Source organism: Protobothrops mucrosquamatus, unplaced genomic scaffold (assembly GCF_001527695.2).
Source record: "Protobothrops mucrosquamatus isolate PMUCROS unplaced genomic scaffold, P.Mucros_1.0 scaffold_242, whole genome shotgun sequence".
Taxonomy (NCBI): domain Eukaryota; kingdom Metazoa; phylum Chordata; class Lepidosauria; order Squamata; family Viperidae; genus Protobothrops; species Protobothrops mucrosquamatus.
Window position 1 is genome coordinate 260,519 of NW_015386318.1, and position 22,738 is coordinate 283,256.

Below are 22,738 nucleotides of genomic sequence, written 5' to 3' on the forward strand. Positions count from 1 at the left end.
TGTTAACAGCCAAACCAGTTGAGGAAAGAAAGCGGATGTTATTTAAGCGAGAGACAAAATCCAATTAAATTCCATGATAGCCACTCCTCAGAAGGACAGTTAGAAGTCACTGCAGCTTCTATTTGGAAAATAGCATTTCCTCCAATTGAATTTCAGTTTTGGAATTTTTCACAGAGCAAGATTTTTGCTCGGAGAGCATCCCCTTCAATGTCTGGGCCAATTCCCAGAAATTTCCACTTAATGAGGCCGCTGCGAACAGTTCCCCCTTTTTTGGAAAGCACCAAACAGAGCAGAGGTGGGGCAACAATGGCAGTGTTATGACCGGTGAGCTTCAACTCCCAGAATTCCTGAGCCACAGGAATAAAGTAGCCAGAGTTGCCCGCCCTTGAAATAGGGGAAGGCTGATATAAAAAAAACAACATACTATGCCAGCTTTCCTTAAACTTTCTAGTGGGTGGCTGATACCATAAATTGGATCTAAGAGTGGTGGGTGTTTTGGTTCATTTTCAGAACTGTGGATCCTCCTAATTTTAAAACAAGGGAATCATACATCATTACACCATGTGCTATGCTCAAACCAAGAAACAGCAGTAGGAAGGTAAAAGGTGCAAAGAAAAAAAAAATCAAGGGAGAAAAGAACTGCAAGGAATCTGGCTTAAAATCTTCACAATTCAGTTTCAGGTTTTTCACATAATTTATATACAAAATGGTCTAAGATTAACCCCCCCTCCTCCCCTCCATACTTACAGTTCTCTTTTCACAACACACACACGTCAACGTCTAACAACGTCAATAGCACCATTCGGAGTATTTTAAAATCCGGGAGGACCTCGCTGCGGCCACTACAACAATTTCACAATCTTTTACATCCATGAACAAAGTTATCTGAGCACAATGGGGCTTGTCAGCAGTTCCAGTGGGAGAGGAAGGCTCGGGCCGAGGCCTCAAGAGGCTGGCTGAATTGGCAGTCCTCCGAGGTGGGAACAGGGCTTTACAACAGCTTTACAACAGCCTTCGGACCATATAGTTCAGCACGCCACCGTGTTTGTACAAGGTGATTTCCACATCACTGTCAAACGAGGCAGCCACCTGGAATGCTTTGCCAGTACTCGTCTTCAGAAGAACAAACAAATAAACAAAAAGATAAATTCACAGGTCAGTGAAAGGCTTTTGTCTTTTCCAGGGATACTAGAATTTGAAACTGGATGCCACCCGTTTCTGCTGACTACATTACACAGATTTTGCGAACAACCTGTTGTTTCCAAAGTAATACATTCAGTGTTGAAAATTCTCATCTAATGTCGTAAGATTAAATATAAATACACTCACTCGCTCTGCGAATGAGGTAGGTGGTTTCAAACTTTAACCACTATAAATAAAGTTTGTCAGCAACCCGCTTATTTACTTTGTGTCTTATTTTATTTTTCCTTTTCTCGCTCTTCCCCCCCTTATAAAAAAGGCTTAGGAAAAATACGATGAAAGCAAACATCCCCCAAATATCAAATACTGCACGGAATCACACAGCGAAGTGAAAGGGCTGATACCTTTACACAGAGGGCGATTCCAGGTGACACCTCTTGAGGGAAGAAGATAGAAAACTGCTCTTTGCCAGTCAGGCCCAAAGACTGTGTGCTCTCCCCCGGGAGGAACTGAAGGGGGGCGATGCCCATGCCAATCAAGTGGCCTTTGTGCATCTTCTCGTAGCTTTCTGCAATCACGGCTTTCACTCCCTGTGAGGGGGGGAAAAAAAGTTTGATCCATTTCAGATACTGTCTAATTCCGCCGTATTGCTCTAATCCAGGAGTCTGGATTTTAAAATGGAGAATCCTGAGTTTTCTGGGAAGGCTAATAAACATCGGGACAAACAGAAGCACTGGGATCCCTACTCAAGTTTAGGCCCATTGGCAATCCTCAGAAAAATGCTGGGGAGGGGATCCTGGCGGTTATCGAAGAGAAGATGTCTATGTTATGGTTCCGGCTAATGAAACACTTCAAAGAACTTCCAGGCATTGATTTTCCTAAAAGTAATTTATTGTTACAAAATGTTGGCACAGGCATAACAAAGTTGATGCTAAGATCTGAAATTCTCTTCCTCTGAGCAATTAATTTACCAGCATGTTCCCTCCCTAAATTTGCTGTCATATATCATGTTCTCCTATCAGGTGGAAGGGCAGAGGTTCTCTTCCCGCCTGCAGTCCTATCTTTCTCCTCCCCGCCACCATCATCTGAATTAACTCTAAAAATACCAGACAGTTCTGCATATTTTGTCAAAGCAAGAATATACAGTAATTGCAGCATTGACAGTCTACAGGAATAGCGGTGTCTCCTAGCACTGTACCAGACTCCAAAATGCAAACAACCATTGCTAAGAGAAACGGAGGAAAGAGATAGTTGCAATTAGATATATTCCTGCTACTGCATTAACTCTAAAAAGGTAACCGTTTCGGTTTCCCTTGTCCAGTTATGTCTGACTCTAGGGGGTGGGAGCTCACCTCCGTTTCTTAGCTGAAGGAGTCAGCTTTGTCCTAAGACAGGGGTCCCCAGTCACCGGTCCGTGGATCGGTACTGGGCCAGAAACTGGTCTGTGCAAACAAGTGAAGCCCCATCCACGGGATGCAGGCAGCACACAAAACCACACTCCCTCTGGTCCGCGGGAAAACCTCTCTCCATGAAACCGGTCCCTGGTGCCCAAAAGGTGGGGGTTGCTGTCCTAAAACATATCTCCATGCTCATGTGGCCAGCATGAGCATATGCCGAGGCGCACGGAAACACTGTTATAAATGCAGCCATTATTACAGCCTAACCCACCAGGATTATCTGGACCCCCCTAAACAATCCCTTACAACATTTACGTGAAACCATGACTTCAAGACTATGTGGGGTTCCAATCTGCACACTGCCCAGAGTGTGGTTCTGCGAGTGAGAGGGGCAGTCTCTCAATTTGATATATAAGTACAAATAAATAGATTCACCCATTTTTACAGTTATCAGTCGTAGACTGGTGCTGGAGACTAGTTTGTATGTTTTCAGAAGAGAGACTGAGGGGCAGTTTATGTTCTACAAAATGAAAGATGGCAGCTTCATGAAAGAAATCAATCAAGGTGAAGTAAATAACAACAACAACGACAACAATAATAATGGATTTAAGTAAAAGTGGAATACCAGTAAAAAAGGTCCTTTGGCGGCCCAGTCTCTTGAGCTGCCCAATCCGTATTTCTTGCCGGCTAAGATAATCAGAGGGATGTTTTCTTTCCGATATAACTCAGCGGCGTCAAACACATCCAGCTGCAATTAGGACAGAGAGCTGGGTCACGAGATATTCACTGTGGTTAGATAATCAATAATAAGCTTCCTTTGAGACGATAGCCTCACCGTCTGTCCTGTTGGGAAGTGGATTGTTTTAGGAGCCGGCTTGCCGATGAATTTATTTAAAAGCTTGATGTTGGCAAAGGTGCCTCTTGTCATCACAGAGTCGTTCCCCCGACGAGCACCATACGAGTTGAATTCGCGAGGTGTGAGTCTAAAAGAAAGAAAGAAAGAAAGAAAGAGAGAGAGGGAGAGAGAGAGAGAGAGAGAGAGAGAGAGAGAGAGAGTGTTTAAACAAATTATTGTTTAAAAAAAGGGTTTCCTGCACACACATGAATGGAGGGTTATGATTGGAAGGTTAAGACACAATCTCACTTTCATACATAAATATCTGGCCCTGAGCTGTTGTTTTTTTTTAAATTATGTTTTAACTCTCCACCCTGCTGCTCTGTATTAATTATACCTTATTTTTATACAGTACAGGTAGTCCTTGCTTAATGACTGATTGCTTAGTGACCACTCAAAGTTAGGGACTCCCAAAAGGTACTTATGGTCCAATTTCTAAGTTCCGATGTCCCCCTCCCCACAGATTCACTTGGCAACAGCAGCATTCACTTAAGGACCACCTCAAAAAAAAAAGTCATAAAGTCAGGCACAGTTACCTGGTGACCTGCTTAACGACCACAATGACTCACGACTGTTAATTCTGGGCTCAATTACAGCTATAAGTCAGGGATGACCTGTAACAGAATTCCAAGCCATAGAATAGCTTCGTAAAGAGAAAGTTTACGGCAGGGGTCTTCCAACTTGGCCTTTTGATGACGTGTGGACTTCGACTCCCAGAATTCCTCAGCCAGGCACGCGTGCCTGGCTGAGGAATTCTGGGAGTCGAAGTCCACACGTCATCAAAGGGGCAAGTTGGAAGACCTCTGGTTTACGGCAAAGTCTGGTCTCAAAGGCCGAAGCGCATTTTGCAATCAAGGAGGCCTGCTCTGTTTATCGCTGCCAGAAGAAAGGAATTTCTGAGGAGGAACTGGACATCCTGCTCTTCCTCCTCTTTTAAGACTCACCCTTTAGTCATCAAGTATCTCGCGGCGGCGCTCCCCCTGGCAATGCTTCCAGCGGGGGAGATGTGATCGGTGGTGACCGCGTCACCCAAGTGCAACAAGACGTGAGCATTTTCAACGGCCTGGAGAGGAGGCGGCTCTTTGGCCTGAAAAAGAGACAGGATTGAGCATCGGGCACGTTCCAAACGGACACGCTCACGCCGAACGTCGGCCCACTTACCAGCTTATCAAAAAAGGAAGGGCATCGGATATAGGTAGACTTTGAATCCCAGGTAAATAAAGTGGACTCAGGGGCTTCCAGGGAGTTCCAACGCTTATTTCCTTTCTGGAAAAGAAGAAGGAGCCATTTTTGTAAGAGAACAAACAAAAAACCCCACCTTTTGTTTCTGGTCCTCTGATCCTGCTTTATGCCCAAATGGTATACAGGTAGTCCTCGACATATGGCAATTGAAACCAACATTCCTGCTGCTAAATGAGACATTTGTTAAGTGTGAGTTTTGCCCCATGTTACGACCTTTCTTTTTGCCAGTCGTTAAGTGCAGTTGTTAAATTAGTAACGTGGCTGTTAAGTGTATATGGCAGTGGTGGTGAACCTATGGCACGGGTGCCAGAGGCAGCACTCAGAGCCATGTCTGTGGGCACGCGCGCCGCCGCCCCAGTCCTAGGCCTTCAGCTGGGTTTTATAAAACCTTTTCGCTTTAGGCCTCCGCCGCCGTGTGCAGCAAAAAAAAAAAAAGTTCAATCAATTTCAACTTCTCGTGGGAAAAAAAAGATCTTGCAAAGTTGGAATTGATTGACTGAACCTTTTAGTCCCACCCAGTCTGCCTTTACCACCACAGCCACGCCCACCCAATGGGCCACACCCAGCCAATGGGCCACACCCACCCGGCACCCAACCATACATAAGTGGATTTTGGGTTGCAGTTTGGGCACTCGGTCTCTAAAAGGTTCGCCATCACTGGTATATGGCTTCCCCATTGCTTGTCAGAAAATTGCAAAAGCGGATTACGTGACCCCGGGACACGGCAACCGTCATAAATATGAGTCAGTTGCCGAGCGGCCGAATTTTGATTACGTGGCCACAGTCATTAAGTGTAGAAAAAGGTTGTAAGTCACTTTTTTTTAGTGCTGTTGTAACTCTGAACGGTCACTAAATGAACACTCGTAAGCTGAGGACTACCTGTATAGCCTTCCTCTGATGAAAGAAAAAACGATAAACTACCTCCAATTTTATTTTCAGCTCTTTAAACATGGACGCTATTACAAACTCCTCTTCTATCTGCTGAAGCTCGTCCCGAGAAGGCCAAATATCACGCAGGAAGATATTTCTGCCCTCAGGATTCACCCCTGTAAGAAATTGGAGAACGGTAGAGATAATATCCAGTCAGCCAAAGCTACTCAGAGAAGTGAAAAGTAAGTAAAGTCCAAAAGTTTTCTTTACACGTTGAACACGGGATCAGAGATGGCACTTTTGAGAGCTTTTGTGAGATCTTTGGCACTCTTCTGAGCTGGGTGACTTTCTTGCAGACGTTTCATTACCCAACTAGGTAACAAGGTCAGTGCTCTGAAGGTGTTGATGGTGCTCTGATGGGTGATCACTGAGTACTGATTGTGTTACCTAGTTGGGTAATGAAAGGTTTTCAAGAAAACCACCAGACAGCACTAAGGATTCTACAGTTCATTCTGAACTACAGATATTGCTACGGAGAGGGGTTTTTTGTGTCAAAAGATGCTGGGATACAGGTTTGAGGGCACAGCAACTGCTAACAAACCACACTACTGTAGATCGTCGTCCAAAGAGCACTATAGAACAGGACTTTTCCTCCTACATAAGAGAGCTCCCGATGACAACATCACTCTGATGACAAATTCAAGCTAGACAAACGCGGTTACCCAGTGGCTCAGTCTGGAAATCAATATTCACAGTTCCCGCGATCGCGTAAGCAACAACCAGGGATGGAGAAGCCAGGTAATTGGCGCGGATACAGGTGCAAAGGCGGCCTTCAAAGTTTTTGCTTCCAGACACAACGCCACACGCCACCAAGTCACCCTGAACAGGAAAAACAAAAAGAGGAACAAAATGGGATTTTCTCTCTCTCTTGGTACTCTCATTCTCTTCTAAACTACCTCCCTACTACTCAAGCCATAGAACTGGTTCTTAAGCCGAAAGCAACCAAATTCTGCAGATGTAGTTTTTGTGTGGTTATTTCCCCGCCTTTATTAATTTGATAAATAAGGCAGCCAACGAACCTAACAGTCTTTCCTCTTATTTTCCTCATGACAACAACCTTGTGAGTTAGACTGAAAGAGGTGGTGATGGGGAGACTGACTCAAAATCACCCAGCTGGCTTTTATGGTTAAGGCAGGACTAGCATTCACTGTCACCTGGTTTCTATCCTAGTGCATTAAACCAGGGGATTGCTAAAACAATCCCTACTGGTTTTAAGGTCATTGGTGTCCCAGTTGCTCTCCCATCTCCCCACCCACCCCCCTTCCAGCTGAATGAGCAAGGACAAAATCTTATTTACAATAAGCATTCTCCTATCAAAACACAGCATTTCAAAAATGTAAACTCTGCTCAGATAGCTCACGAAGTAAAGCTTACCTGTACAATCGCATTCTGAATGGCTTCTGGCAAAGGGGCAGTGTTCCCCACACAGGTGGAACAGCCATAGCCAATGACCTCAAACCTACAGTGAAAAGCAGGAATTCATTCACATTTTCACTGCATTTCAATAAACAAAGCATTTGTGAAATCTAGGGAAGGGCTGCTGCATGACAGCTGGGGCTTCAAGGTGGAAATCAGTAGCGCAGTGATTCTCAACCTTGGCAACTTTAAGATGGGCGGACTTCAACGCCCAGAATGGCCCAAGCTAGTATGGCCACTGCCAAGAATTCTGGGAGTTGAAGTCCACTTATGTAGAAGTTAGCAAAATTGGGAAACACTCATCTGAAGGAAAGGGACTTTCTCAGCGGTAAGACAACTGCTGGGTGGGCATGATGCAGGGTCACTAATGGGCATCTTCATTTTAAATTAAAAAAACAAAACAAATGGAATCTTCTCTGCTAAGGCCAACACAGGGCTGTGCAAAGCGGGTGAAAAAAATAACAAATTAGAGCAAAGAAAATAGTACCCAAGTTTATTGAGGTATGGTAATACACCGCTGGAACTGAGATAATGGGTGACCATTCCACTCCCTGGCGACAGGCTGGTTCGTATGTAAGGTTTAACAGCCAGACCAGCTTCAGTGGCTCTTTTAGCCAATAAACCTAATGGAAAAGGGAAGATGCTGTTACAATAATGCCACAACTGCCTTTTTTTTTCCTTTTGCAAATGTAGGATAGCTGGTCCTCACACTTATGACCAATCTTCGCATTTACAACCACCGCAGCATCCCCACGGTCACGTCTGGCACTTGACAACTGGCGTGTATTTATCCCAGGATCTCGTGATCGCCATTTGTAACCGTTCCAGTCAGCTTCCCACAAAGTCAATGGGTGTGTAGGTGTGTGTGTAAGCCAGATTCACTTTAACAACCATCACAATTCACCTCACAATGGCAGTGATTCGTTTAATGACCGTGGTCAAAAAGGTCATAAAGTCGGGGGGGGGAGAGAAACTCGCTGAACAAGCGCCTCGCTTAGCAATGGAAATTCAGCTCCCAATTGTGGTCGTTTATAGCAACGTGATGTAGGAAATGCCAGAGAAGCCCGCGTACCTGCTCCTAACATCGCGGAGGGATTGCAGTTGTTGGTGCAGCTAATGACGGCAGCGATGACGACCGATCCGTGAGCCAACGTGTATTCATTTCCTTCATATTCAACAGGAATGACCCTGCCCTGCTTTTCGGCGGGGATCTGAAAGCCTCTGAAGCCAACCTAGGGGATCAAACAGGAGTTTGCAGACTCAGTCCCACCACACACCAGACGTCCCTCCCTGCTGGGGAGTTAAGAAGGGAGACACCAGAACTCTGGGACCCATACAGGTTTTGATGTTGCACAGTCCAATCCTCACAACAGAAACCAAAAAACCCGAAAGGCCACAAATGATTTCATTTGGATTGGAAACTCTGTGTCCCCTACTTCCGTTATGATGGGTTTTGGAGAAGCAGTTAACAGCCAATTCCCAATGTTCGGTCGTAAACAGAAGGGCTACCTTAAGAACATGCTTCCCGCATCTATGGTACTCAAATCTGAAAAGCTACATCCTAGAGCAGAGTTTCTCAGCCTCAGGCCACTTTAAGAGAGGTGGACTTCAAACTCCTGGGCAGTGGCCTATCTCAAAGTGGCCACTGCTCTAGATCAGGGGTCTTCAAACTTGGCCCTTTTATGACTTGTGGACTTCAGCTCCCAGAATTCCTCAACCAGCGTGCCTGGCTGAGGAATTCTGGGAGTTGAAGTCCACAAGTCATAAAAGGGCCAAGTGTCAACGCTGCTAACATCGGATGTTCTTGCTTTGACAACAGATGGAAATGTAGCCATCTTTTCTCTTTCGCTTTTAGAGTTCGTTGATGCTGGGAGGGGGGATGTGGGTGAGAGTCCAGTTAGTCATAACAATAATAACTCAGCCATGGGAATCCAAGGATATTATGCCCAGCGGGCTGGAGAGCTGGGGAGAAAGCCCTCACTTCAAGCTAATTGGGAAATGTGATTTATGACAGTTAATTGGAGGAGGGAATTGTGCTTTGCTACTTCGTGCCCAGGGAGGGGAATTCAGTTTTTGGCTTTAACTATATAGTGCCGATACTTTGTTTCTCGAATAAAAGATTCTTTAAGGTAAACAATGCCTTGAAGTTCTTTTGAAGAGTTTCATCCAAGACACCAAGTTTGAAGACCTCTGCTCTAGATAGTTCTTATAATCTTCAAAACATTCCAACCAACAGGAAACAGCTTTCCAATATCCCAGAGGGCGATTCCCTTGCCAACATTTCAAACAGCCAGATGGACTTTCGAAACTTTACCTACCTTTTCACGTAAGCATGCTTGAAAGTCGCTCTTCATGTTCGTTACAGCCACTCTATCCTGGGCCCTTTTGGGACCACTTACATACGGCGTTATAGAAGCCAGGTTGATATGTATTATCTGATGGGGAAAAAATGTTTTAATTAGTTCTTACTTCACAACTGATGCTGTTGTGCTGATGCTTGGCTTTTAAAGTGAGCAGGCCAAAAGCAAGGATAATTAGCCTAAGCAGGGGGTTGGAGTAGAAGACCTCCAAGGTTACTTCCAACTCTGTTATTCTATTTTAGAATATACTGACAAACATTTCTGAGGACAAAGCTGGCATTTAAAAAAAAGGCAGTATCTTGAATTCTATATCTCTTTATGGTTTGTATATTATTGGAAAACACATGCTTTAGATCAGGGGTCTTCAAACTTGGCCCTTTGATGACTTGTGGACTTCAACTCCCAGAATTCCTCAGCCAGGCACGCGTGCCTGGCTGAGGAATTCTGGGAGTTGAAGTCCACAAGTCATCAAAGGGCCAAGTTTGAAGACCCCTGCTTTAGATCAACCACTTAAATAATGGCATTTATTCAAAAGTCCTAGTGATATTTCATTCAAGAAGCCTTTGTAACAGAGCCCTCTCTCTGAGGGAGATGGATGGTTAAGAAATATGAAATATAAATCAAATAATCATCAACTGTATCAAAAAGGAATTTATTCCCTTGCCAATAATTCATTAGATGTTACCACGAGAACACAACAACCTGTTTGAAAAGAAAGAGCGTAAAATGCCTCAGTCTAGAGAAATGGTTATTTTCTCGGGGGTTTAATAAAGGCCTTCGAATGAAAAGGCAAATCTTGAGGAAAAAAGACGAGAGGGGCAAACAGAAACACAATAACTTTGAAACAGGCTGGCCCCTTCCGTGCTTACCTGGGAATATTCAGGTTCCTTAGCAGAATACTGGTAATTCCTAAACAGTTTCACAGTTTTAAGATACGTCTCCATGGACTTGAGTTTGGTGTCGTCAAAGCCTATGAGAAAAATTCAAAAGTTTGATCCTATCTGCAAAGATTGAGTAATTAAGCTGCTTTAGCCAACCAAATCTCCTCCTACGGTGTCAGCCTTACCTGTATGCTTTAAGTGCTTTAATGTTACATCATCTACAGGGAAAAAGCTCAGAATTGCACCATATTCAGGGCACATGTTTGCGATGGTAGTTCGGTCCCCAACAGAGAGCTGGGAAACGCCGGGGCCAAAGAATTCCACAAATTTTCCAGACACCCCTGCTTGTCTTAGTTGCTATGGAGACAGAAAAAAAAGAACCCTCCAGTATCATATGTCGGCCAAGGGGAAACGCTACAGCATTGTTTTTTTAAATAAATGGTTAGCAATTTTAAAAAGGGAAATCCATCAGACTTAGCCCCCTCCTAACCAGCAAGAGACACAGTAGTTACATTCAGAACTGCCAGCAAAATTACGAGTAGCCGTCGACTTACGACTATTTGTTTAATGACAGTTCAGTTGTGATAGCCTTGGACAAAGTGACTTACAAGCTATATTCGCACTTTAGGACCTTTGCACCAGCCCCCGTGATCCTGTGGTCACAATTCAGGAGCTTGCATTTATGATCAGTTGTAGCGTCCTGTGGTCACGTGATTGTGATCCACAACCTTTTTTTTGCCAATTTCTGGCAAAATTTTGTTCTTCTTTATTCAGTGTACAAACAACAGAGGAGCCATGTAATTGTAATTACAGTGTTAACGCTCATTTGATAATCATAATCGATACAAGGGTGCCCAGAAGGCAGAAACCTCCCAATTCTTTCCGAATAGAACAGTAGGATTAAATCTTACTACAATGACAACTTCTCCTTGCGAAACATTGCTGTTCTACAACTTCCCAGAGGCAAGTGCTGCTTTATCCAGCTAAGTAGTAACAAGTGTGGGAAGAACGCTGAATGTTTGCCAAGAATGGCTGCTTTAGTACAGATTTGGCTGCCGAGTCATGAAGCTGGCAGGGCATCTATTATCTGTATTGAGGGTTTGCAAAATAATTGATCAATGGCAGTGGGGTTGAGAAATCTACAGATTTTTTAAAATTTTATTTATTTCAAAGTTAGATATGGCCATCCATCCTGTGGCTCACAACTCTGGGTTTTACCTTTGGTGGCTGCTTGTACATGACCACACTGCCTCTCTGGCTGGCCCCAGAGAGAGCTTTGACGTACCTTCGTAATGCTCAGGACTACGTCGATGGATGTAGCAAGTGAGCTGGCCGACCCAGTCAGTTCACACCCAACCACCTGGGGCAAAGTGAGGGTGACGGGGAGACCCAGCATGACCGCTTCTGTTTCAATTCCACCCATCCCTAGATGGGGCAAGAAAAGCATTGAACAGCTTAAAGACGGAGGCGTTACACCAATGCGTAATCTTTATCCAAGCGCTCTTTCGTCTGATGTATAAAACAGGCTGCACTGAAAAAATTCAATATTGTCTTAAACTCATGTCTGGAAGACATATGCCTTAGATCAGGGGGTAGGAAACCTCGGCTCTTTTATGACTCATGGACTTCAACTCCCAGAATTCCTGAGTCAGCATAGCTGACTCAGGAATTCTGGGAGTTGTAGTCCACGAGTCATAAAAGAGCCGAGGTTGCCTACCCCTGCCTTAGATGAAACAGAGTGGACCTTTAGGTGGGTAAACGTAACATTTTTCATCTTCAGCAAAAGAAACCTGGATCTGGACCTTATTTTCTTCCTGTATGTGGCTTTTGGCTATATGCCTAAATCAAGTATACTGTATACATCACCCCAAGGATTTTATGAGATTTGAGGTTGCATTATTATCAATACCCATTTTTACAGTTCTTCCACTCATGATATAAACAGGTATATCTCCCCACAGCTTCTACATATATTTCAGAAGAAAATTATCCGGCATCTGGTGTTCCAAGGAACACTAAGATGACAACCCTGGATACCTTCTTTATATCCATTCCTTTTTAAGTTACATTTTGCGGGCTATTGTTTAATTGTAAATACAGGGCCACAATTCTTAAAAGGACTGAAAGGGAACCAGAGGGCACAATTTCAAAATAGTGACGAGTGCAAGAACATACTTCTACAAAAAATATATATACTTCCCTTGAAGACTAAGGGAACAATTCTGTGCAGTAATAGCTATATGAAATATTTTTGCCCACAATCTTTCATCTCTTCTGAGCGCTGCATGTCCTGTCTTTTGAACTGTAATCTAAAAGTGTTACAATTTAAGTAACAGAGACCATCATGAGGCTGACATTTGAAAATAACTTAGAGCCACTGGACTGCCAAACCACCCCGTTCTTAAACATAACACATAACCTTTGTACCAATATCACCCCAATTAATCTCTTTAGAAAGATATTCAAAAGCCTCTTCAAGTGACTTACCCCATCCCAGGATTCCCAAGCCGTTCACCATGGTTGTATGAGAATCTGTGCCAATAACACTGTCAGGATAAAGGAAGTCTTTGACATCAAATACTACTCTTGACAGGTGTTCCAGATTCATCTGATGGGCCATCCCCGTCCCGGGAGGAATTACTGAGACATTTCTGAAAACTTTGGAACCCCACTAGTTTAATTCATAAAAAGAGAAACAGACAGACAGAAAAGGCACGTTAGTTTCACACTTTCTAAATCAGCATTTTCAACTCTTGACACCTCCCCAACAAATGGCACTTGCACATTCTGAGAATTGCATCCCAAGAGAGGCTGGCTACTTTCCTGCTCCTAATTTCTTTCCTAGGGGGAAGTGGGGATTAATATGAGAATTTGCCGTGTCCTGTGTTCCTCCTCTATATAGTAGGAAAGAAGAGGGGAGATCATTTTTGATCTTGGCACATCTTTATCAATCCATAACAAATAATAATCAATGCCTTTCTATCAAATTCTCCTGGGTCACGTTGCCTTCAAAGCAACGTACCTTAAAAAATTGGAGTCTCTCTTTATTTCTTCCAAATTCCATCTCTTGATTCTTAAATACTGTTTCAGGCCTAAGTAGACGAAAGGGGGAAAAAAAAACATATTAAAACCGTTATCTGCAGTACTTAGAAAAACAGCCCAAAGAAATGGATTTTTTTTCTTGCTAACGTTCCAGGAAATTTTGCACAATGAAAAATAGAATGTTAGAGGGTGAAAGCGGTATTTCCCATGTGTCCTTAGGTTTTAATGTTTTGTTTTAATTATTTATGCTTTAATTGTATACGTATAGATATATATTTTGATGACTATAAGCCATGCAGAGTTACCCTAGGGCAGGGGTGTCAAACTCAATTTCATTGAGGGCAGCATCAACATTGCGGTTGCCCTCAGGGGGGTGGGTGGGTGTGGCCTACTGGGTGGGTGTGGCCAGCTCTACATCATTCATGTCAAGGGTGTCTGTGGGGGCCTGGGCAGGAGTGGGATAGATCTGAGGGTCTCTGGCAGAAGGGGGTGGGACCAGGGCAAGTGCCAAGGCATGGTCCACTGGAGGACCCTCACTGTTCCTCTCAGGCCNCTTCCACTCATGATATAAACAGGTATATCTCCCCACAGCTTCTACATATATTTCAGAAGAAAATTATCCGGCATCTGGTGTTCCAAGGAACACTAAGATGACAACCCTGGATACCTTCTTTATATCCATTCCTTTTTAAGTTACATTTTGCGGGCTATTGTTTAATTGTAAATACAGGGCCACAATTCTTAAAAGGACTAAAAGGGAACCAGAGGGCACAATTTCAAAATAGTGACGAGTGCAAGAACATACTTCTACAAAAAAAAAAAATACTTCCCTTGAAGACTAAGGGAACAATTCTTGTGCAGTAATAGCTATATTTTTGCCCACAATCTTTCATCTCTTCTGAGCGCTGCATGTCCTGTCTTTTGAACTGTAATCTAAAAGTGTTACAATTTAAGTAACAGAGACCATCATGAGGCTGACATTTGAAAATAACTTAGAGCCACTGGACTGCCAAACCACCCCGTTCTTAAACATAACACATAATCTTTGTACCAATATCACCCCAATTAATCTCTTTAGAAAGATATTCAAAAGCCTCTTCAAGTGACTTACCCCATCCCAGGATTCCCAAGCCGTTCACCATGGTTGTATGAGAATCTGTGCCAATAACACTGTCAGGATAAAGGAAGTCTTTGACATCAAATACTACTCTTGACAGGTGTTCCAGATTCATCTGATGGGCCATCCCCGTCCCGGGAGGAATTACTGAGACATTTCTGAAAACTTTGGAACCCCACTAGTTTAATTCATAAAAAGAGAAACAGACAGACAGACAGAAAAGGCATGTTAGTTTCACACTTGCTAAATCGGCATTTTCCACTCTGACACCTCCCCAACAAATGGCACTTGCAAATTCTGAGAACTGCATCCCAAGAGAGGCTGGCTACTTTTCTCCTCCTAATTTCTTTCCTAGGGGGAAGTGGGGATTAATATGAGAATTTGCCGTGTCCTGTGTTCCTCCTCTATACAGTAGGAAAGAAGAGGGGAGATCATTTTTGATCTTGGCACATCTTTATCAATCCATAACAAATAATAATCAATGCCTTTCTATCAAATTCTCCTGGGTCACGTTGCCTTCAAAGCAACGTACCTTAAAAAATTGGAGTCTCTCTTTATTTCTTCCAAATTCCATCTCTTGATTCTTAAATACTGTTTCAGGCCTAAGTACACGAAAGGAAAAAAAAACACACACATTAAAACCGTTATCTGCAGTACTTAGAAAAACAGCCCAAAGAAATGGTTTTTTTCTTGCTAACGTTCCAGGAAATTTTGCACAATGAAAAATAGAATGTTAGAGGGTGAAAGCGGTATTTCCCATGTGTCCTTAGGTTGTAATGTTTCGTTTTAATTATTTATGCTTTAATTGTATACGTATAGATATATTTTGATGACTATAAGCCATGCAGAGTTACCCTAGGGCAGGGGTGTCAAACTCAATTTCATTGAGGGCAGCATCAACATTGCGGTTGCCCTCAGGGGGCCGGATGGGTGTGGCCAGGGTGGGTGTGGCCTACTGGGTGAGCATGGATGGAGTGGGTGTGGCCTACTGGGTGGGTGTGGCCAGCTCTACATCATTCATGTCAAGGGTGCCTGTGAGGGCCTGGGCAGGAGTGGGATCTGAGGGTCTCTGGCAGAAGGGGGTGGGACCAGGGCAAGTGCCAAGGCATGGTCCGCTGGAGGAGCCTCACTGTTCCTCTCAGGCCATACGGGGGGGTGGGGGGTGGGCTGGGCTTATGGAGCTAAGACTGAGTGTGTTTCAGCATAGATGGCCACCACAAAATTCTACACTGGCTCCTGGCTGGCCTGGGCCAGGGCCAAGGCAGCGGGGGCCGTTCCCTCACTGTTTCCAGGATGGCTTCGCAGGCCACATGAAACCACTTCGCGGGCCGCATCCGGCCCCCGGGCCTTGTGTTTGACATGTCTGCCCTAGGGTAAGATGAGCGGCCAATAAATTTTATAAACAAACAAACATATACAATTTCCCATCAGTGAAAATCCTTCGCCACAAAGGTGGTTTGATATTGGTTCCAAAGTAAGCTTAATACGTGAGTACAGGTAAGATCTGGGTGGAAGCCAGTCTCGCTAGCTGACAGCTCTTGACTGCCAAACGGGAATGACCCTGCAAAGCCAGGAGGGAAAGGTAAAAAGGCAAGCTTACTCAGGCACTGGTTGAAGATGAAAAGGACACAAGAGGGGGGTGTTCTCGATCTGCACAGAAAACTGGCCCGGGTTCCGTTTTGACTGTCCATCACATGGTCCTTTGCAGCTGGACTGATCTCGGCAGGGGAGCTTCCGAGGAGCTTTAAGCGGGGAGAGTTTTGAGGAAGGAGGCCGTGGGGGATCACCGCCTCCAGGATTCGGAGCGTTCTGTATTGCACTAGGCAAAAATGAAATGGAGAGAATGCTTTGTTCATTGCAATCCTTTGAATCCTTATTATGCTAAATTACAATATATACTTTTGACATGAACATTAGAATTATTTTGATTTTTAGTCTCCACAGGTAAAAGGAGCTTTAATTTTAATGAGAGAGGAGGAGGGGGAGGGAGGGAGGGAGAAAGAGAGAGAGATTTTTCATTTGGGGAATACTTCTCTAATATACTGGTTGCCTTATATTGGTACTTCATCATCTGATTGGGTTGATGGGAATGGAAAATCCCAGCAATCGTATTGTGTGTGTGTGTGTTTGTGTGTATGAAATTCCCTATTCCTGCTTCCAATACAATGGGATTCAATGTACTTAAATTAGATCAACTCAGCATCTTAACATCACCCCATTTTTGAGTCTACCCACTTCAAAACAAGCATTCCATTCTCAAGCCCCATCCACCTGTCCCCAGCAAAATATAAGGAAGCCGACAATTCGACAGGTACCATTTGCTGAAGTCAATCTGCAAAGAATGGTCCACCGTAAGATCTGTTGGGCAGACAGGATGGACTCGGGTGGGATCTCCTCCAAGGTTCTTCACCGCTTCCCTCATGGCAGCAAAGTCGACCATTGCAGGAATTCCACTGGCAAATAGGAACAATGTTTTCTACTTAGTATATCTAAAAGGCCAGCAATGTAGATCCAAAGAAGGCAGGATCCATCTCATCAAGAGGATTAACCGTGATTCTAACTATGGTTTAAGCTAGGGGGTCTCCAAACTTGGCAACTTTTTAAGACTTGTGTACTTCAACTGCTAATATTCCTCAGCCAGCATGGAGGAGACCCCTGGTTTAAGCCACAGCGGCTGAGTTCACACATTGCTCTAAACCAGGGGTAGGCAACCTTGGCTCTTTTATGACTCGTGGACTTCAACTCCCAGAAGTCACGAGTCATAAAAGAGCCAAGGTTGCCTACCCCTGCTCTAAACCATAGATGATAATGGATGGTTTCTTGTATTATGCAAAGCTTAAACTACACAGCCACATCATGGCTACATTTAACATGCGAGTCCCATCATAGGTTGACTGGCATAGGTTGGTGGCATAGTGGATGACCAATCTGTCAATTAGACTCATTGGGAAAAATTCCTGTCTGAATGCCTGCATGGAGCTATCCTGAAACATACAACTTGCTGTAATGATCTTTCGTTATTTCAACCCTAACAGACATTCGCTGGTTATTGCTTCGGAGCCGGTGCCAGGATAAACTCATACGACCTGAATTTCTGACCATCTAAATACTCGGAAAGGCCCACCCAGGACATTTAGGAAAACACATCAGGTTCTAGCTAAAATAGAGAACTCGGAAAAAGCGGGTCTTACGTGAAATCTTGGAGGAGGACTCTGGCAGGACAAAAGGGCACTTCAACATTGTTCTGTTTGGCTTGCCAGTCCAGGATATTCATCACGTCTCCTTCTTTCACTAGGAAACCATTGCAGTTGCGGACGGCCGTTTCCAACATGACCCGTATGGTGTAAGGCAGGAGATCTGCAAATGGACAGAGTAGCTAAATTGCTCGAGGATAAACGCTGGTGCTGGTATCCCTGCCATAGGCTTCCTTCTAAATTAGGAAACTGGGAATTGAAGTCAACAAGCCTTAAAGTTGACAAGTTTGGAGAATCCCGGAATAAAGAAATTTCTGCCCAGGGAGATAAAGAGCTACATTAACAGAGGGATAGAATCAAGATCCCGTGAAGTGTTAATACCACTTTACAATGCCTTGGTAAGGCCACACTTGGAATACTGCATCCAGTTTTGGTCACCACGATGTAAAAAAGATATTGAGACTCTAGAAAGAGTACAGAGAAGAGCAACAAAGATGATTAGGGGACTGGAGGCTAAAGCATATAAGGAACGGTTGCTGGAATTGGGTATGTCTAGTTTAACGAAGAGACGGACGAGGGGGGACATGATAGCAGCCTTCCAATATCTCAGGGGCTGCCCCAAAGAAGAGGGAGTCAAGCTATTCTCCAAGGCGCCTGAAGGCAGGACAAGAAGCAACGGATGGAAACTCATCAAGGAGAGAAGCAACCTGGAACTAAGGAGAAACTTCCTGACAATTAGAACAATTAACCAGTGGAACAACCTGCCTCCAGAAGCAGTGAATGCTCCAATATGGAAGTTTTTAAGAAGAGACTGGACAGCCATTTGTCTGAAGTGGTATAGGGTTTCCTGCCTGAGCAGGGGGTTGGACTACATGACCTCCAAGGTCCCTTCCAACTTTATTATTATTATAAAGCTGCGATACAACACAATCTGTACAACTGAGCTAGTCCAACAGATTAATTTGACATAAGACAGCTGCTATGTCCTGATTACAGACAGTCCTCAAACTTACAGCAGTCCGTTCATTGACTGTTCAAACCTATAACAGCACTGCAAAAAGTGACTTATGACACTTGGGACCGTTGCAATATCCCCTTGGTCATGTGATAAAAATTTGGACGCCTGGCAACTCACTCATATTTACAATGGTCGCAGTGTCCCGGGGTCATGTGATCTCCTTTTGTGACCTTCTGACAAGCAAAGTCAATGGGGGAAGCCAGAGTCAAACAACTGCAATGATTCACTTAACAATTGGAGCAAGAAAGGACATAAAATGGGGCAAAACCCACTTAACAAATGTCTCACTTAGCAACATAAAATTCTGGGCTCAATTGTCATCGTAAGTCAAGGACTACCTGTGCTATATGGGAGAAGCCTACTTTATAACCCGCAAGAGCTGGCAATTGAATTGCTTTTCCTTTAAGCATCGTTTGAAAATATGCAAAACATTAAGAAGCATTTGCTGGTATTCTTGGTGTTAGTTTCCTTAGGGTTGAGTACAGGCCAGGAGTAAGAGTTCACATGTTCTGCTCTTGGATTTTGGAATCCTGTCACTGTTACACAACAGCAGGGACAGCTGCTAGTTAGGGAACCTTTCAAAATTAGATTGCTAACTTTATTAAGGATTGCAGAAGCGGTGAAAGATAATTCTGTAGTAATGAATTATGAGAACATTTGTCCAAGGGCACTGGAAATTTCTGCAAGTCTGCCACAGTCAATGAGCTTGCAACCTCGGAAAGAAAAAGCAATTATTCTTTTTAATAAGCATAAAGCAAGCCCTGTGTCAGTAGACCCACATAATAATTTTTCAGCTCTGAAGGTTGCAAACTATTGCTGCAGGCTTCACTAGCTTCATTTAAATGAGTTGAGTTTTCTAAGGCAGACCAGGTAATTTCTCCCTCATTAAGTGATTCATCAAAGGCTAACCATACAGAAAAGTGTTTATGAACTGACAACAGCAGTTTGGGCTGTTAAGTAAGAAACAGACATTCCCTAACATGGTTTCTTATTCCAAAACATACACTCCGGTGACTACAACTATCCTAAAGGTTTTCAATGTGACAGAGAACCAAGAACAGTTCATCAATAACTTATCAGCTCTGATCTCAACTTTCAATAGTCATATGGGGAGATTTCACAGGAATCAAATGCATGATTCAATGCACTTCCATTAGGGAAGGAAGGCGGGATATAAATGAAATGACAAACAATTTGAAAGACCAGATGAGCAACTCAAACTCCTCTTTCAAAAGACCTCCACATGTTTGTCTAGTGTAAATTAAAGATCTTTTTATCCCGGTCATCTCCTGGAAGGATGTGAGCAATTAATAGACTTCCCCATCATGCTTTTTAGAGACAGTTTTATATGGTCAACTATCTGCTTCTTGAAAAGTACACATAGCAAGCAGAATTTCCGTCCTTTTTCTAAAAGATAAGGAAGACAGCAGCGTGACAACACCCAGCTGAACCAACTGATAAACAAAGGCTTTAATTCTGAATAAGCTTTTTCTGCAGTCCTCTCTGAAATTCACTAACTAGATTCCATTAATTTGAAAATATACCAAACCTTTCAAGCAGAAGAAAATGAATACGTTTGAACTAAGGAAGATCATTTCTAGATGTACTGTCACCAGAGGAGTTAATATTATTTTGCAATACCGTGTTATGAAAGGGGTCCACAGGTTTCTCACAGAACGAAAAAAGAGCAAGCAGACGTTAAACTGGACAAACTTCCTTTAGTATAAAAAAACCCAAAGCACATTAACGGCCTACTGCAGTTAATTCAAAGGAATATCCAGGAAGAAGGAAATTAATAGCAACCCTCAGGCATATTAATTCAAACAGTTTTAATAGAGAAAACATTAAGGATTACAACTCTGCAGCATAATCCCAAGAATGGGTTCAGTAACAAGGCCACCAATCCCCAAATTTGTTTTAAGACCACTTAAAAAATCTTAACGAAGTTAGATTTATTAGGTTTATATTAGAACGACACAATTGAAATATATTTTTACCATATTTGGTGCCTCCTAGTTTAGCAATGTTGTAGAACTTTTTGTCTGCATTGTCGCTCAGTGTTTCAATTAAGTGCTGGAACAGGTGTCCTGAAAAAAGATAGATTATTAGTTATTTAGTGTGAGTGTGTGTGTGTGTGTGTGTGTGTGTGTGTAGTTGGACAGGAAGGCTGCAATCCTATCCATTTTCACTATGAGTAATACCCATTAAATGCACTGTAATTTACTACTAAATTTAAAAAATCAGTAATAAATATTTAGATTGCAAGACTAAACATGTTCCTGTATTTTTCCTACTATATTTTATATATACCTTTATTCTAATTTAAGTAGAATTTAGATACATAATAGATTCTATATATAACATTATTTTTTTCCCGAACACTATACAGATCTAATTTCACTTTGGTAAATATTGGCCCACATCCAGGTTTAGTCATACTTGGAAACTGAAAACAATAGAGCTTAAATCTTAAGTAACAAATCCCACTGATGCCAATCTAATCTCAGTACAATTAAACATAAGAGCTAACTCATTGTCTTCATTAATACATGATAAATTATATTTAATATTCTGGAGACAAAACAACTTTTTTAAAAAATAAAATGTTAAAGAGCAGAACATATATTCTTTACGTATAACTAGTACTTGAGGAATTATGGAGAAAGTTGTCTTTACCTCTACCATAGCGAGTGAACTTTACATAATAAAAGTGTTTTTGGGAGGGATAATACAAGTGTGCTTGAGTCTATCACAAATGTTCCAATGGTACCCAAGGTTTAAAACCTTCAGAAGGAAGTCTTGTCCATAACATGTGGATATATCCCTGAATCCCAGGAAGAAAGATTGTGACTTGCTGGAGACTACTTTGCTTTCAAATCCACACAGAAAAAGCGTGCTTCCCACTCATCTCCACTTTTTCTACTATGCAAGCACACAGATCTTCTGACAGCAGACAGAGCTGGGATCTAATTTGCTACAGGATGGAGGAATGAACCGCAGCGGAAAAATTAACAGGCGAAAGAAACCAGCCCCTTATTTTGCTAATCTCTTGTTCAATATTTTTCTTGTCTAGCCTCCAATATTGTCATTTCTTAGAGCACCGAAAAAGGCAGAACTGAATCAAGCCAATGTGGATAGGGAGCATGAAAATGGGAAGAATGCAGAAGGCCTGCAGATGATGGGTCTCGTAGCCAAGAGACATGGAAGGGGATGATGGGAACTGTTATTTAACACTTCTGGAATTGCAACGACAGAAACTACAGCCCATGGGAAAAGAACAGGGATGATGGGAACCACATCTTAACAGATTTTAGATGGGGTGATGGGACTTGTAGTCTAAGGCCCATGGAAGGGGATAATGGGAACCATTTAATAGACCTTGAATGAGGATGATGGGAATAACAGCCCAAGGCCCATGGAAGGGGATGAGGGGAACTGTTGTTTAACAATTCTGGAATGGGAATGACACGAACTGTACCCCAAAAGAAATGGATAGAGATGATGGGAACTACTGTTTGATAAACCTGAGAGAGGGACAATGGGAACTGTAGTCCAAGGACGTGGAAGGGGATGATGACAACGGTTGTTTCAAAGCTGGAATGGGGATGCTGAGATGCATAGAAGGGGATGATGGCAACTGTGGTTTCATAGTCCTGATAAGGGGGTGGTGGTGAGGGGAACGGTACCCGAAGGGAAATGGACAGGGATGATGGGTGTGCTGGTATCCCAGATGGGAACTGGGGTTTCATAGTCCTGATAAGGGGGATGATGGGAACTGCACCCCAAGGGAAACGGGAATTGTAGCCTAAAGCCCAGAAAGGCTGTGTGTGTGTGTGTGTGATGGGAATTGTAGTCCCCACACATGCTGGTATTTTGGGGAGGGGGGGCACCAGGCTGGGAAAGGCCAAACTAATTAAGGGGGGGGGAGAGAGGCAAGCAAGCGAGAAAGATGGCTGACAGCTTCCTTCTCCCTTTCATCCGAGGGGAGGCCAGTCCTGGCGGGCACAAAGGGAAAAGGGGCCATTTTGCCACCCTGGCCCCCGTCCCCGCCCCCTTCCCCATCGCCACTGACCTGCCCGGGCCGCCTCCATGTTCCTCTCCCGAAG

The 22,738-nt window shown here is 43.4% G+C and overlaps 1 protein-coding gene across 3 annotated transcripts; it reads right to left on the reverse strand.

The window, feature by feature from the left end:
- Window positions 1-727: 727 nt before the first annotated feature.
- IREB2 (iron responsive element binding protein 2) lies at window positions 728-22,723 on the reverse strand. Of its 3 annotated transcripts, XM_015830332.1 has the most exons (22): window positions 22,705-22,723; window positions 20,630-20,719; window positions 17,612-17,777; window positions 16,736-16,873; window positions 16,021-16,239; window positions 14,953-15,022; window positions 14,415-14,598; window positions 11,547-11,686; window positions 10,447-10,618; window positions 10,250-10,350; window positions 9,339-9,455; window positions 8,093-8,252; window positions 7,508-7,643; window positions 6,979-7,063; window positions 6,267-6,423; window positions 5,596-5,720; window positions 4,594-4,698; window positions 4,377-4,519; window positions 3,373-3,520; window positions 3,163-3,285; window positions 1,545-1,730; window positions 728-1,113 (listed from the first exon to the last, which is right to left on the reverse strand). In XM_015830332.1, exons 1-22 carry the CDS (start codon window positions 22,721-22,723, stop codon window positions 1,003-1,005), a joined length of 2,895 nt encoding a protein of 964 aa, XP_015685818.1. In that variant the 3' UTR covers window positions 728-1,002. The 3 variants fall into 3 exon arrangements, with proteins under 3 accessions (XP_015685818.1, XP_015685824.1, XP_029142879.1); XM_015830338.1 differs by lacking the exons at window positions 16,021-16,239; window positions 20,630-20,719; window positions 22,705-22,723 and having other exon boundaries at window positions 17,612-17,766; XM_029287046.1 differs by lacking the exons at window positions 14,415-14,598; window positions 14,953-15,022; window positions 16,021-16,239; ... (2 more) ...; window positions 20,630-20,719; window positions 22,705-22,723 and adding an exon at window positions 12,749-12,932.
- Between the last annotated feature and the right edge of the window lie 15 nt (window positions 22,724-22,738).